The 17,177-nt window shown below is 36.7% G+C and overlaps 1 protein-coding gene across 2 annotated transcripts in view; it reads right to left on the bottom strand.

Moving 5' to 3' along the window:
- Window positions 1-17,177, bottom strand: part of PDE4D (phosphodiesterase 4D) — a 743,908-nt gene that overhangs the window by 501,141 nt on the left and 225,590 nt on the right. For both annotated transcript variants that reach the window (XM_072416390.1, XM_072416392.1), the window contains one exon: window positions 4,962-5,197. In XM_072416390.1, the coding sequence (XP_072272491.1) occupies window positions 4,962-5,197 (236 nt within the window). The remainder of the gene's footprint in view (window positions 1-4,961; window positions 5,198-17,177) is intronic.

The raw sequence follows: 17,177 nt of genomic DNA, 5'->3' as shown, positions 1-17,177 counted from the left end.
GCATTGTTCTTAAGGGTACAGGTCAGTTTGTTGTTAACCATTATCCAGTTAAGTTTGTTTTTAGTAAACGGCTAATGTTCTTTAATGCTTAACTGGAGTAGAAGACACTGCAAATGTTTAAAAACTAATTTTACTTAATTACCTCTTTTACAGAACAACTTTTTTGTTGTCACTAAATGCATAAAGGTACTGGTTTTATTTTCCATAGAATAACTTGTGAAGACTCATTAAAGAGCTGGATAAATGTCTTCCCACTAATCTGCTGTCAGGAACACTACTTACTACCCTGGTAAAACATGGCCGATGTCACCATTTCACCAAGATGAGGAAGCACTATCTCTCACTCACATGGTCAGACCAGATTTATCTTTTTTAACACACACTGGAAGTTCTTGTTATTACAGCAACTACATACTCCTCCTCCATCTGGAATTATTCTCGCAGCTGTATATTTCTTTTCAGGCAGTAATATATGAGCAAAATCAGATGACATCCTTATAGCTGACACTCCATAACAGGGCACAACAATGGTTCTTTATTTTTCTATAGGTAAAGCCAATTTTACCATGACCTTCAGCATATTGCATCAGATGCAGCATAAATTAGAATGAACGAATAAAAATTAGATTTTACAATGTGAACAGCTCATTTGCTATTGAGATGAATTTTGAATGGTTGGATAATGAATAAAACAACATATATTCAAAAACAGAGATGCTCCAAGGCAAGGGAAAACAAAGCAAGATTGCAGCGAGGGTGCGAATAAGAGCATTTTATGGCAAGCCAGTAAAGGGACATCCCTTCTTCAAGTGTGATATCTATATATAAACCCTGAAAATCCATTGTTATTTATGTACAATATAGGAATGGTCATTTCATCAACATATGACCTTAACTACATTCATTGTGGATCAACTTTTACCTATTTATAGATTACGCTGTGTGTTGTGTGAAAGCATTGCATTCACAGTTTCATTCACAATAGATAATCACTACAGAAGAGTGTCACATTAGGGCCCTTGTTACACCTTTAAATGTCAAAATTACTCTTCATCTGTTGCCAAAGCAATGAAGCACAGGAATAATGGAATACACTTTGCAGAATATTTTGAAAAACAAAGAACCAATTTAAAACGTCAACTCTGCCACATTTGCTAAAATGTTGTAATGATGTGTTATTGAACAGTACTTTGTTGGCAAAGCTGTTTACGTAATTAGCTTTGAATGTAATATTGTACAAACAAAGCCATTTATATCAGCACTAAATTGCCTTTAATGAGGAAAATACACATCTTTTTTTCAGAAAACATTTTTTAAAGAACATCCATTTCAGAAAAACGAGAATGCTAAATGATTGGTTCTGTTTGGCTCCACTGCTTTTGAGTCACATCCAAAGCATGCAGCAAACAAGTGTCCAAATTCTTTTATCTCAATAGTCAGTGACCATAAAAGCCTTGCCAACAACAGCATCAATGTCAAATATGCATTTTCCCAAACAGATATCAACATAGGAAGGCTACTTACAATTAAAAAAGCTACATGACTTATTGTTTGGGAGCAAGCCAACAGTTTAGAGGGAACTCACTGGTCAAGTTGAGTTCTCCACTTTGTACCTGTCCAAAGATTGCCCACAGTTTTTTTTTCTTATTTTTTTAATGTAATTTTTTAAAGATTTTTTTTATAATATGAACAGGTTATACAGAAAAAATGGATTACAAATTAATGATTACAATTCAGCCTGAAACGAAAGACAGCAGAATATTGTCTATACTTTCTAGTATTCAATGTAGCACCTAGCTGGCTGTAGAAATTATGGCTGTCCTATGAAAATAAGGGTGTTTATCAAAAACATATTCAGTTAGCAACAACTACTAACACTCAGTTAAGTAAGATCAGAAGAGTACCATAATCATCACAAATAGAATTCCAATATTATTGAACAGGTGAAACTCTATAGGGGTATTTTAAACGTTTTAACCCAAGAGTCACCAAAGTTTTACCCATAAGTAGAATCAATGTGGAAAATATTTTTCCAATTAAATCCATTGTAAAAATTGTGTCATTGTGTTTTGGTAAAAGCTGGGTGAATCTTGGATGGAATCATTTATAGATATGCCCCTATACATCAGTATATACATGACCAACATCTTCAAAAATACTTCTTGTGTCATCTTAACTCCAAGGCAGTTTAATCCACCCCTAGGACCATGATTACCATTAGGACAATTGATCCTGTCATATAAAAGGTATTCTCTAATATATACTTCACTAACTACCTTACATACCTTTGCTTATTGGGAGGCAAGCTGTGTGCACATTCTGACTTAAACCTCATATGCAATGTTAGGGGGCCTAAGGAGGATACAGAGAGAGTATGTTTCTAAAGTAAGAATAATAGGAGTAAGTCATTTTTAGTGGTGGTTGTTGGACAATAATTTTACCTTACGGTAGTGAATACAGTTGTGTAAGAGGCTTCCTAAGAGTCATCTTCATTGAGCAATGCTTATGGCAGTAAGACCAGCCTCCATACCTTAGACTTCATTAAGTTCCTTATGCAGTGGTACTCCTATGTGCACGGCATCGATATTTCAGAGTATAGAGCAAACCATCCATTTGGGAGCAGTCTGCAGTTAGCAGCCAATGCAATTAACTGATGTAGTAATAAAACCTAGATGAGAATTCTCATACAGTATAACCAGGGGAAGCTGAAAACTCTTAGCTATCTTCTCCTTGTCGCAATTAAAGTGATCCTACATAAATGTATATTAGCTGACCCTTCCTCCCTCACTTTTTCCTGAGAAATTGATGTTTTGTTTTTTTATGTTTTTGACGTTTGAAAATCCTTTATAAGCACCTTTTCTACTCATGAAACAATTATTCAACCCATCTAACTAGATTTTTAGTACAAGTATAAAATCCTCCTCAATGATCACCCAGTATATAATGATCCAGCCTTTACACCACACCCTTCCCGGTGATCATCATACCCAATATAGTTCATTTATGTCCTGTCTTACAGTAAACGTGTAGAAGCCCATGGTTATGTACCTAGGGCTTTTCTTTTTTTAAGCTGTATTCTATTTAATGTAACTATCTTGATTTTTGTCAACCTGTTTTGCACATAAATGTATGATGTTTCATTAACTCTATTTTTTATTGTTATATTGTTGTATTGTTGTAATATCCTTAAATAAAAAAAGTAAAAAAACAAAATAAGGAGATATAAGAATATTGGTTTGATTCCTCTTGTCTCCATGCTTTGTACAGCTATACACACGATGAATAAATTTATTAAATGTATATAAGCAAGCCTACTTCAGAATACCAGTCCGAATACATATGTAGTCATAGTTTTTTTTTTTCCTTTACAGTTATTTGTAAATGGAAAACAGTCATTGCTTTAATCCTCACCCGCATTAGTCCACAGTTTGTGAATTTATCTTTTGCTTACTTTTTCTACTGTAGAGCAAGTCACTCTGTGCACTCCTGTTACAGAATGTTCATATTTCTAGTATTCTATGTATTTACCTTTGAAATATATAGACATATGCATGCTATCGTCTCATGTACAACAGACTATGTCTAACCACCATCTCATGTAGACAGTAACCTGGTAATACCTACTGCAGGCTTGGTCAAATTCACATTGATATTTTTATGAAATTTTACTGGGGTAATATTGACTTGAAAAAATACATACAAAGAGTGCTTAGTGAAATTATTGCACCCCATCATCTATATCAGATAACCCGTATGACGTTTCTGCTGAATTGTTCTGTACAGTGCTCCCAGGGTAACCGTAAGCACGAAAAAGGTTATTTGATGTGTGTAATTACACATATACCTGTACAGGGTACAAAACAGACATGCAACACTCTTGTGTGAGCAACAAAAGAACAATAGAACCTATTTCAATTGGTTTCTATTCAACTGCTCAAAGGGATGCTATTGTCGAAGATCCAGAGCAAGCTGTATTGTGAGCAGTAATTTATGTATACAGTTTTGACTATGCACCTGTAAAAACAAGTTTGGCTTTCAAAAAAATTGACCTGTCATGTATTTTTAAAAATTTCTTAAACAGCCTGAGTATACAAACTTACCACCTCTGAATCTATGTAGGCCTACACACCACCCTGATTCATTCTCAAGGACTGGGGAACAGTATGGGGATGTGATACTTTGACTGAGAATGACTACAATATCATAATTGGGCTTGATCATGTAACAATTTGGAAGCACAGGAGTGGGTATGGCAGGCTTAACTCAGAATTCTGTACACTATCAGGAATCCAATCGCTAGGATAATTTGTCTTCAATAAATTTGTGTTATCATTGGCAGTCAGCCTGATATTTACTTTTTCTCATGCTGGATTTATACATAAGTTTTTAATATATATACCTGCCATCTTTACCAATCCTTTCAGCTAATATTTTCTTTACATCTGATTGTATTGTACCAAACATCCTGATGAAGTAGTTTACTGCGAAACACGCCGATTATTGACCCCTCAGCCCAAAAAATGTTGCTCTAATCTTTAAATTTGTATATTTAATAAGAGACTGGCAATTTATGAATTTGGTCAGAATTATCCAATACTTCAGCTGGGCCTGACAATGCCTACTCTTCACAACCTCTGGTTTTTCATTGAGGTCCAGCAGATATAGGAGAGAGTATATATATATATATATATATATATATATATATATATAACTATATATATATATATATATATATATATATATATATATAATATAATAATGTTTACAGAGCCTTGATGGACCTGCAAGTAGCTTTGCATTTAACCAGAAATTCCTTTTCTGTAGGGTATAATTATGGGAGGGAAGAACCAATCAATGCAGCACAAGGTGGGTAATTTAAAAATGTCAAAAAACAAAAAACTTTTCAACAAAAAAAAACCCAAAGCAGTTCAAAAAATTATATAGGAAATTTCATGTACTACCTTGTGGTGTCTGCAGCTGTGATTGCGATCAATGGCGGTATCCTCAATGCTAGAGAAGTTGGCCGTTGTGGACCTTCAGAATCTTTTTTGTCCCACTCTGCTTGTTCGGCCAGTCTAAATGCCAAGGGAGGTAGATGGATAGTCCTACATGAAAGTCTCCTAACTAAATATGGCTCCATATCCTGATCAGTTTCATCCTGTTCTTCTAGTTTGGAATGAAGCGCCTCTTCTGACACCTGACGAAAATAAACATATACAGAAAATATTTACAGAATATATTTTATGGAAATTGCAACTAAAGTTTCAACTAAAAGAAAAAAAAAAAATACAGACTAATATTGAAAACACACCTTCACCACAAATACTGCATCCACCTTCCATTTGGCACTTTTGGCAAAAAATGATCTGAGACTTAAAAATTTGTACTTTATTTTTTAGCTTGTAGTAATGCCTTACTTAGGTGTGGATCATGTGGATAGTTTTCTTCTCTTTATTGCTTTTACTATTGCATCCTTGCGGTCACTAATTTTTTAGCTCAATGATTTTGGATGAGTTCAAACATTAGTAGGTCAGGGCTATCCAACTCCAGTCCTCTAGGGCCAGGATTTGCACACATTTTTATTGCAGCACTAAATCTAGTAAAGTGTGATTTACAAAGCGTGAGAAAATGACTGTCCTGTATGTTGCCCTTGAGGGCTGGAGATGGTATAGGTGCTAAGTTAATGGAGATATAAAAGGCCGTTTGACTAGAACATTTACAGAAATTGCCTAAAGCATGCCATAGACAGGTTTTGTTGAAATCTGAAGGCAAAAATCAGTGCATTAGTTCAACACATGCACATATCACCATGTGTTTCAAAAACAATGATCCTGAAAAAACAGTGAGCTACTTTTCACAGGATTGAATAATGGTGTCATCTCCTGCTGTTGTAGCTCATCTGCTTCAAGGTTTGATATATTGTGCATTCAGAGATTCTCTCCTGCACAACAGTTGTAACAAGTAGTTATTTCAGTTACTGTTCTATCAGCTTGAAACAGTCTGGCCATTCTCCTCTGACCTCTAGCATAAACAAGGCATGATTGCCTTGCTGTTCATTGACTATTTTTCCATTTTCCGACCCTTCTCTGCAAACCATAGATCAGGGGTGTCACACTCAAATGCACAGAGGGCCAAAATTAAAAACATAGACAAAGTTCCGGGCCAACCTTGAAACTCATTAAAAAAATTGAGGATATTTTTCCTTCTCATTAGATATAAACCATTTTCATATGGAAACCCTTTTCATATGGTTTTGCTTCACATACAATCTGGAACAAGCTTATAATAGGAAAAACTTTAAACTTTAACTTTAATTTTATTTAAGCAAAAATCCTATGTTTCTTTGTTTATTTGTAGCCTTCTGAGTTAAATTTCAGTGATAACCTTTTTGCAAAGGCTAAAAATAATAAGAATATTATTCTATGAAAATCCAACCATTCAAGTCAATGCCTTGACATAGCAAGGAAAAGTACAGCTGATGGGGAGTGCTGGAAATGCGGAGCTAAATCTTACGAGTGGCCCGCTGCTGAAACTCCCTTTTCATTAAAATAGCAACACTACTAAAAATGCAGGCATTATTTGCGTCTATAAAACAGTCTAATGCTGGGCCACGCATAGCCAGAGAGCCCGCTGGTTTATAGATGCCAGTGATGCTGGGAATTGTAGTAGCAGCGTCATTTCAATCCAGCAGAGGGCCAGCTGCAGTTCATATTTAGAATTCCTTTTGGGGACAAAAAAAAAAAAAAAAAAGACGTTGGAGGCCAGATTTGGTCCCCGGGCCAGAGTTTGACACCCCTGACATAGATGGTTGTGCCTGAAAATCTCAGCAGATCAGCAGATACTAAAAAAATTCAGACCAGCTTGTCTGGCACCAAGCACCATGCAACATTCAAGGTCACTGAAATTACCTTTCTTCCCTATTCTGTTTGAACTTTAGCAGGTCTTCTTAACAATGTCTACATGCCCAAATGCATGGCCATTTGCAATAATAAGCAGTTGAATGGATACAGCTAATAAAGTGGCCAGAGAGTGTATATCTAGGCAGGATGATTTCTTTGTAAAGCATATTTTATTGATAATCTCTTGAACTGGTTAAACACACAGCGCAGGAGATACGTTTTGCTGCCTTTTGTATTAAATTGAAACACTGTCTTGCCACAGTCATGATAAATTCACCTCCCTACCGCTTTTGTTCCACCCAGAACACAATACACAACACAAATGTTATGTCAGAATTTTTACACCAAAAGCAGTACATTGTTTTGCATAGAAATTATTTTACATTGTAGGCCTATAATTCCTAAGCATAACTCACCAAAATATGTCCAATACTTAATAAATTCAATAATAAACTTTAAATAAAAACACAAAAATCTGTTAAAACAAGTGTGCATAAAAATACTGAAAGCTGTAATATAACTGTACAATAGCATGTATATTAAATATATATAATTATAAATATATTATATTTTGATTACTTTGTATTGAATTCCATATAGTTATTTTGTATAGAATCCAATACAAAATAATTTGAATTTCCCGCCGTGCCTCCTGCATGCATGGACCAATGCACTGATGTCCACTGGGAACTCCCGGGGAACGTCAGTGCCAGCAGAAGATCTGAAAAAGAGGACCCAGCCAGAGGATGGGAATAGATGGGCAGGACGCCAATGGAACCAGATTGTTTTTTTTTTAAGGTTTTTAGCTACCTCTAATGTAGCTCGGCTGTTACTGCTTTCAGCTTTTTTTTTTTACCCTAAACCACCCTCAGAGTTACCGAGTTATCCTAAATAAGAATATCAAATACCAAACCAATAGAATATAGTATTAACCATAACCACAACATTCTATTAACACTATGTTAATAGTCAGTCTTTCTTACACTTTTGACTACCGGTCCTCCAAGGCCACCTCCTTCCAGTAACTCCCTTTTAGGGATCTACGTCAGCATGAAATATATGCTGCCAGGCGCATCCACACCATGCTCAGGATTTATATTGCTACTATCTGCTGTCCCCCCCATCCCATGACCATTTCAACCATGACTATTTACCATAACATTCGGGAGATTCCACACCAAAGGTGAACCTGCTACCCCACTGAAACAACTACTTAAAAGCAACTTTCTTCGAGGAACTCACCGCAACCAAAACTAACCTTACCCAAACCTGGTGGGCAGGAAAACTTTTTCCTCGCTCTGTCCCACCAATAATTTACCAACCCCCTTTGCTCCTTGACCTTTCAACACATTAACCCCACTTCAACTTCACTCTAGCCCTCCCACATAACTATCCCCCACCTAACCCCACCTTCAACCCTTTTCCTGCCCCCCCCCCCCCCCCCACCCAGTTTGCAGGCCTTCCACTATGCTTCTTGTTGCTTACTCACTCCAGGCCTGTCTATATTATGAAATACTGGTTTATAAGACCACATAAGAATGTTTTTTTTACCTTGTTTCTTATGTTTGTATCCTCTTTAAATTGTTATATACAGTTTTTTTTATTGTAAAACAGTCATTTCCAGATCCTATCTATCTTTTTGCATACTTCAGTATTTATGGTTTTATTATATGAGACATATTTGTATACCATACATTACACCTAATGTAAGCTATGAGAAGTCTGAAATTAAACATAAAATAAAACTAAAATAAAACACCTTCACCCAGTCTGAACAGAGCAACCCTAAATGTTAGTAGAGATATTGTATTAACAGACAGCCTGATATTCCTTGCTGAGCAGCAACTGAAAATTAGACTTATTCCTTAATGTCAAAATTAATTATGCTACTTTTTTCATATTTCCGTTCAGTTTAAATTACATTAATCATTTCCTCACCACATCCTGGGTCAGTAATGAGCAGCTCAAGTGAAATGAAAGCACCTTCTTGCCTTCTGAGCTTTTATTTAAAGTATGCATAATAGAGAGATCATATTTGACCACATTAATAATGTCAGATGTGAGTATGAATGCTGCTCACATGGCAAAATATAAAATAATATGTATTATTTTAAAAGACATGCCAAGTCAAGGTTGCCAGCAAGTGATCAGATTTAAATATTCATTAATATAGATCAGAGCACGCCTCCTGGGCCTTTGTGAAACATGATTGGGAATGGTAACATTCACCGCACACAATACAACACAGTGTCCTGAATTGCTGTGAGTGGGCCCCTGAAGTTTAGGGTAATAACTCTTGCCATATAGCTAATAAAAAAACACAACACAAAAACAAATGATAGATACCCATTTTGCTATGGTAGTTTGGTGAGGGTGGTAGCATGGATAACAAGTACAAATTGTGCAATTTGACCATAAATCAAAGTGAAAACAGCCAGGAAAATATGTATGAAGAAAAACTACAAATTCACATACAAAGTTCAGTACCCGGCAAACCTGGCATTCCCTGCAGTTGCCAGGACTGAATTACAACTAAGAAGAGACTGAAGAAAATAGCGGTGCACTGGTTTCCATATTCCTCCAGCAATTTTGGTGACAAAAGGATGTTCAATAGTTTTGCAAAAAAATAACTTTAAAAGTTGTCAGTCAGCTTAAAAATACTGATTTCCTAACTATACTGTAACTTTAAGAAACTTTTTTATTTATTCCTGTTCTCACCAGTCCCTTTAGTCCTGCCAAGTATTTTCATTATATTATAGTAATGGGTTTTGCAATTACCCTAACCAGTTTATTATGTGGCTTTTAAAATGCTTTTTCTGACTATTTTTTAATTTTGATTTGCAGAACATGTCTTTGTTTTCCCATAGACCTCCACCCCGGAGTATGGAGATATGCAAGATATGCAGTGAAAATTAGGTTTATTTTTACAAAACAAAATCATCACAATGCATGTAAATTATGTGTTCACCTCCAACAGCTCTACTTTACCAATGACCACCACTGCATTTTCTGCATTCCTCTGCAAGCCTCCCCCTACTTCCTCCACCATTGCAGCACACTCCACCATTACCACTGCTTACCTCTCCATGTAAACCCCTTTAGCCACTTCAACTTCCCCCTTACGCACAGTGGGCTCACAAATAACATCACCCCATGTATGTTGGAAGCAGGTTGTTAAATGCTCCCGTTGGTTGGTAGTTGTCAAGGAAAAGTCATTGGTTGGTAGTTGTCAAGCCTGGTGGCTTCCAGTGTACAGTTAGAAGGTTCACAGGGGGGGTATTGACAATGATAAATCAAAACATTAAAGCATGGTGAGCAATAATTTGACATTATTTTAAAATTTTATATATTATTAGGCAGGTATTTGTTGATCATTTAAGCTTCCATTACCCTTCACACTTTTTCATGGTGTTATCTGTGGGGATAAGGCCTAATGTACATTGTTTCTGCGTTACCCCTAATTTTTGTGTTAGTAATTTACTAAAGGAATTTCGTTTGGTAACTTACCAAAGTTGATGTGGTGATGCAGATAGTCACCAGGTTACATATGAGATAGGGACTGTAGGTTGGGTAAGTTGAATTTGTATTTAAGTCTGAACAGGTACATTATTTTAATAAATGCAATTAAGAGAGATGTTTGTCTCAACATATTAGGCAGCGTTGTGTCAGTTATTGTATAAAATGCTCATTGTAAGTTAATCACAAAGCAAGAAAAAAAAAAAACTTTATGGAGCCTAGACATTCACTAACTTCTGGAGCAAGCTGTGCTTTGATATGAAAAAAGAAACAACGGTAGAGTTTGTCTTGGTCATTAAAGAGTTACAAGAGGTTGCAGAACAGCAAAAGACTTCTTCGGCAAGTCATGTGAACCGCCAGCTCCCACCATCAAGCCTCTGTCCTGCACACGAATAAGCAGGGAAGCACATTCATATCTAGGAGTCGTCCGTATGTCCGGTGTCCTTCACTCGGGGACTACCTGTAGTGTACTTTGCAAAGAATGCCCATTTCTGTGCAAATAAATCTAAAACTGGATTTTTCTTTGCACATGGCTGGATGGTTTAAGAAATAATTTACTATTTAGGGTGATAAATCCTTTGCAAGAGGATCATTTACTTTGCTATGTGAACAACCTAATCCCTTTAATAAATGAACTCCAGTGAGCAGTGGCAGCTGTAGCCAACAGTGGGCCCCTGTGTAGAACTGACCTGTCCAACTGATTTGGGGGGCGTTGTGAGGCCACTATTGATGGAGGAGGATTGACAGTGCAGCTCACAATGTCTGCCCGTCAGTGAAGTTATTTACCAGAAAGGGGGACATTAACAGCAACCCTATACCAAATGGGTCTCGTACCCATAGCTTGAAAAACACTATACTAGGGTATATTTATTGACGTTCTTTAGAACTAAATAAGCTACTTAGCTTGCCATTGAAACAACTTTAATATTACAGAACAAGTCCAGTTAAATGTGAAAAACTAATGTTATTCAGGACAAGAATTCTGGTGTTTGGGTGTTTGCAAGGGCCAACCATTTACTTTTTTTCATGCCGCTCCAGAGATAATATTGTTTTCCCATAGAAATAAATCAAAATTCTACATAAGGTAAACTTAAAATATGAGCATTCTAAAACCTGATGTGGTATAGAAGAAATGTTTTCTGTACCATGCTTTTCATATTCTAGTTCCATAATGTAGACATGGACTAAAGGATACACCAGGGCTGACAGCTGTAATGTAGACATAAGGTAAAGCAAGTACCAGGGCTGACAGCCAACTGGCGTTAACTGAGCTTTCCATCTGCTGGATGTGTTAATATGGATATACACATATACAAACGCACTTAGGGCTGCGAAGCAGATATAATTAATAAGAAAGATACATAAAAAAGTCTCTTAGTGAGGTCAGACAAATTTGTATACCTTTTATGATTCATCCTCATTTTCTGTCTCTGTGCTCTCAGTCATGTCTGTTGCTGCTTCTTTGTATCATTACGTTAATTAACAAGATAATTTGGTGAAAAAATGGATGGTGGATGCTGATTCATCAGTGTTAATGTGATGTCTGCAGCCGGCCTGTTCTTTACAGTATTGCATTTCATGTAACAGTGCTAAACACCCTAAATCCAAGTCTATTTTAACCTTAAAACCCAGCTACAAATCTTTTGTTTTATAGTTTTGCAAAGTAAAGGGAAACAAACCTCAGGATTTTAATGGAGATATTATTCTCTCCATGGGAACCTTTTCAGTGGGGACGCAGACTTCAACAATAGAAAAGGTCTTCTTGTTCCAGATAAAACTTTCCATGCTATGTATTGTCCTGCAATCGAAGGCCACCATAGGCACAGGAAGTAAGATCATCACCCTTAATGGGTACAAGAAGGCAACAAAAACCCTAAAGTTTTTTTTGCAGAAAATGATTCACTCATCCTAAACAAAATACAAATGTTTGGGTCACAGTTGGTCATTAAAACGAAAGATTCCATTTTTTTCACACTAATGTCCAACAAGGAAATGTGCACCATGGGATTGTTTTATTTTACAGAATACATGTTCAATTACTGTTTATTGTGAAATAATTCCTTCTTGCTCAACATTTCTTAAAATCACACAAAGGTCACAAGACTTTCTGCAAAATGTTTTTTTATAATGAACAGATACATTTCATATGACCATTTTCAACGAATATGGCATAATGGCATATACAATATATGCAATTACAAATAATAATAAACCAGCTCTGTTTTAGGAACTACTGCTAACCAATTGTCTTGAAGGCGAAGCAGCAGACTGGCATGGATTTCTGTTCTTTTAAACAATCTGTGCTATACCATGGCACCAAGAGGTGGGGGTACTTATATGGGTGGCTACATGTGAACCTGCAAGGCTGAATAGACAATTTAACTTTTTGCATGAAATGAAAAAAGAAGCCAGAGGCTGCAAACCAAACTAAGATATCACACATTGTAAGTGCTAAGATTAATTGCTAAATTACATTTTTCTGGCGTATTTAACACTGTAAGGCGGTCCAAACCCATTACATATTAAACAAGACCTCTTTTTTGTACAGCAGGAATGTAATTTAGAATGGCAATGCAGGAATAGTCAGTAATGGAAACTGTTCCAATGTTTTGTGTTAAGATAGACTTAAGATGCAGGAGTGCTCTTCATTGTAGTGTGCATTGGACACTGGATGGTTATGATACCCCATAGATGTTACGCCGTGTCAGGGAGATTTATGGTCTCTTCTTGTCCTAAAGACACAGCAGAAAGTAAGAGGAGATATGCAAACAAAGCAATGTCCCATCTTAGAAAGGTGTAACTAGAACAAGTGTCAAGGTTCAAAGGTTTCCCCTTACCTGGTGATCGTGTGACAAACTAAAAATATCAGATCTCCAATTACTTTCCTTACCAGTAGCAATAGTCACCAGGATTAAATATAGAGAGTGAATATTTATTAACTGACTACAGTAAATATCTGACAGGGGTTTTAATCTTTCCTCATTCCATTCTATATGGACCCAGTTGGGTCCTTTTTCGATGTCTGCATAATTTTTCTTCTCTTGCAGTCTACCTATTGGCTGTCACGTGGTGGGATCCTTTTAAATTAAAAATAGGGTGATGTCTGCAAGAGGGGACAGAAAAGGACCAGGCAGCATGGGTACATATATACAGCAATAGAGTAGCAGTCCACCACACAGAATTATTACTGTCAGCAGACCAGGGCTGCAGATTTCAGTGGGTACGTTCGATTTTTTTTTTTTTTTAATTTTTGGTGATGTTTTCCTTACATGTTTGGGTACTATGGTGGGGTCCAGCTGTAATCCTACTCTGGAAGTGATATGTATAGTTCACATTAAGTTATTACAGGTTCATTATGTGGTACCACATCCCAATATACATGAGAAGTCAAAAACAGGACTTTTAGGGCACTGAAAAATTAAATTGAACCCTACAAGTCACATGTTTGGCTAAGGAATATTCTAAATAGATGTCCTAATTCAAAGTCTAACTCTACAATTTCAACAAAGCATCTTTATTGTAGACGGAATGACAGCTTTTCTCTTGAGGTAATGTCTTGGTCACAAGTCGAAGTCAGGAAATTGCTAATAAGCCAAGCATCAATAGCTAAATACTCAGTTCTAACATTACATAAAATGTATGTATAATTTATTCCACCTACGTCAATGAACACAATATTCAGATAAACAGAGTTTTGTCTTTTCCTGGATCATAGTATAAAACCAATTAGCTCAATCTTATGTATTTAAATGACAGCGAAGAACGATGATTAGTTTGACCTCTCTTTAAATATATCTTTTAGATATAAGACAACAAGTCTGGCCAACTTTTCCTGGCTTTTTCCGCTTTGTCAAAACTTCCTTATAATGCCATTGGTTCACTGTGCCTTCTGTAACCCATTCTGTCAAATTTATACCCTTCATGTCAAAAAAGGCAAGGAGTATGGCATTGAATATGGACTTGCTTTGACATGCTTTTTTGATTGTTAATGATGAAGATGTTAACACCGCACTGACTTTTTTTAAATTTTTTTTTTTTTTTTTTTTAAGGATCAAGGTTTAGGCACAATCGAATGAGTTTTTGAAAAAGGTTTAGGTCCACCTGAAGGTTCTGCAGAATGTGCACGCAAATTTACTTGCAGCACACATTTACTTGGATTCTTTTTACTTGCTGAATATAATATCTTCTTTTAGAGTAAATCCAAAAATTCCTATCTGTTTTTAACTGATGGAATGCAACTTGAAATGATAAATGAATCACACTGACAAAGAAAATCTTTAAAAGTCCAATACCCTCTAAAATCATATTACAAATGATGGTGAATTTTCTACCCTGCTTGGTTGTTTTTCAAGTCAACCTAGTAAATCAATTGAATACTTATATGATAGACTCTAATCATGGGGCAAACACACCAAAATAGGGATCCTTTTTTAAAAAAAAATGACAGCTATTTTTACCAGAATCCATTTTTATATAAAAGTTCTACTCACTGAAAATGAACATCTTCATGAACAGGGAAAAAAAAAAAAAAAAAAACTTTGCAGTACCCAATTTCCCAGAATCTCAGAGGATTGGATTGTAAGATGTGATTGCATCTTAAGGACACCATAAAGATTTACTGCAACATCTAGAAATGTTATTTGAGCTTCAAGTGATACCTCAAAAATGTACCCCTTCCCTCCTAAAATTTGGCATGCTAGTGATAATATCTAGGGTGCTGCTGTCTATAATTGGTAGTCTTGCTAGAAATGTAGTGTGGGATTTGGTAAAGTCACTAACATGCTCCTTACTAAAGGAAAGTATACCTACAAAGGAGCAAAAATATTTTTGCTTTGGCTTAATTTATTCTCAGGATCTGTAATTCTTCACCTTTTCTTATAAATATCATCACAGGGACATAGAGTCTTGTAACTTTACCCTGATTGTATGGCTCCACACAGAAACTTGGTGCAGAACAAGATCTGTTAAGTTAAAAATGGAAAAAAGCAAAGCTGTAGGCCAGGGGTCGGCAAAGTTTTATGGCCACTAGGCCATTTATGGGGTGGGCGGGAGCACACTAGGCCGGACCCGCCCCAATGGTTCCGCCCACCACCAGGGAACTCCCCCTGAAGTGAAATCCCTCTCCTCTGTATGCATTGGGGAGGAGAGGGATTTACCTTCAGGGAGCTTTCCCTATTTTCCATGGCAGACGAAGTATCAATGCCGGCCGTGGTAAATAGGGGAGCAACTGCAAGGGGGCAGCTCCGGAGCCGGGTTTGCCGGCTGACATTAGGCCGGATTGGTCAGGGTCGCTGGGCCGGAACGAACTACCGGCTGGGCCGTATCTGGTCTAAAGGCCGGAGTTTGCCGACCCCTCTCTGTAGGCAGACCAGAGGCAAAACTCTAGCATTCCATAAACTGTCTATTGTGTGGCTTCCAACCCAATAAAGGTCTATGGGCGTATATTTGGGAGTAGTTTCTGTTCCAGGATTTATGTAAGGGACAACTATATGACTAGTAAAGTATTCCTTTTTGTATGAGGTTTTTAAGATATCTTAAAGGTAAATTCTAGACTACCTTAAAATAACATTTGGGTTATAGTAAAGTAACAGAAGACTTAATACTTTATCTCTTCTCCTTCCCTGTCTGGGATTAACAACTGGGCCTCAAAAGCTGCTCCTCTATACCATCTGTGTGACCATCCTTCACCAATGTTATCAAGTACCAGCATTCCCGTACATTGTATAGAAGGATGTTGAGAGCCATGCTTGGATTGAAATGGATTGGATTGACAGGAGTTAAGATAGTAAGGCAGGTATCGCTGTGCATTATACTTCTCTAGACTAAAGAAGCAGTAGACCCATGGGGATTCATTAAAAAAGCACATGTAGAAGTAGAAGGATGTGCTTTAGAAATGTGCTTTTTGCTAAATTGCTTGAAAAACCCAAAGGAGAGCCCAGTTATGTGACCAGATCTCTATCACAGAAGCTTCCTCTGTTTTATAATCGTAGAATAAACACTGCTTTGTGGGTCTTTGCTTCCTTGACACACTGAGTAGATCTTATAAAACAGATGGGCCACAGTGTGTACAGTAGAGTATTGCGGAGAGCAGATAGAGATATATAGGTACATGGGGGAAGGGCACCCAAATATTTATAAAGGTTGGCCGATATTAACATTTAAAGTCCTATGAACTAAAACAATAACCGTACTCACCTGTACTACTGTGTACCTTATCAGCTTCCGGTTTTCTCCAAAGGACAGGCGTACCCTGCTATTCAGTGATAATCTGTTTAATGTATTAGTGAGACTTTGAAGCTGCTTTCACAATGTTTTCCGTGCACTTTAGATAATTTGCTTTGTACCTGTGATTGGCTTGTTTACCTGTCATGGTATTAGCTTTGTGCAAAGCTGTACCTGTGTGATGAATTACATTCATTAGACAGGGCAATAGCTCTTCAGTTACACAGAAACAGGGTGCGCTTATTGTAAATTGCCTGACTAATGTCATTGAAGGAGACACTTAAAGGTCACTTGGCTCTAAGGAGTGGAAGGTTTTTTATGCATTTTATTTTTCTAACCAAGATAGTGGATTGATTAACTCCAACTGCCTCCAATTATTTGTTTGAAGCCATTAAAAATGACTGCTGCAATACATTTTCTCATTGCTTATGTATTGAATAAACACTGACTGATAAACCCAACCACTTAACTAACAATCTAATACTCCGATGAGTTATTTTAATGATTAGCTCATGCAACTATGCACAGCTGGTGTTATAT

The sequence above is a fragment of the Pyxicephalus adspersus genome, chromosome 6 (assembly GCF_032062135.1).
Source record: "Pyxicephalus adspersus chromosome 6, UCB_Pads_2.0, whole genome shotgun sequence".
NCBI lineage: Eukaryota > Metazoa > Chordata > Amphibia > Anura > Pyxicephalidae > Pyxicephalus > Pyxicephalus adspersus.
The sequence above is the reverse complement of the archived record's forward strand: the minus strand, read 5'-3'. Positions and strand labels throughout refer to the sequence as shown.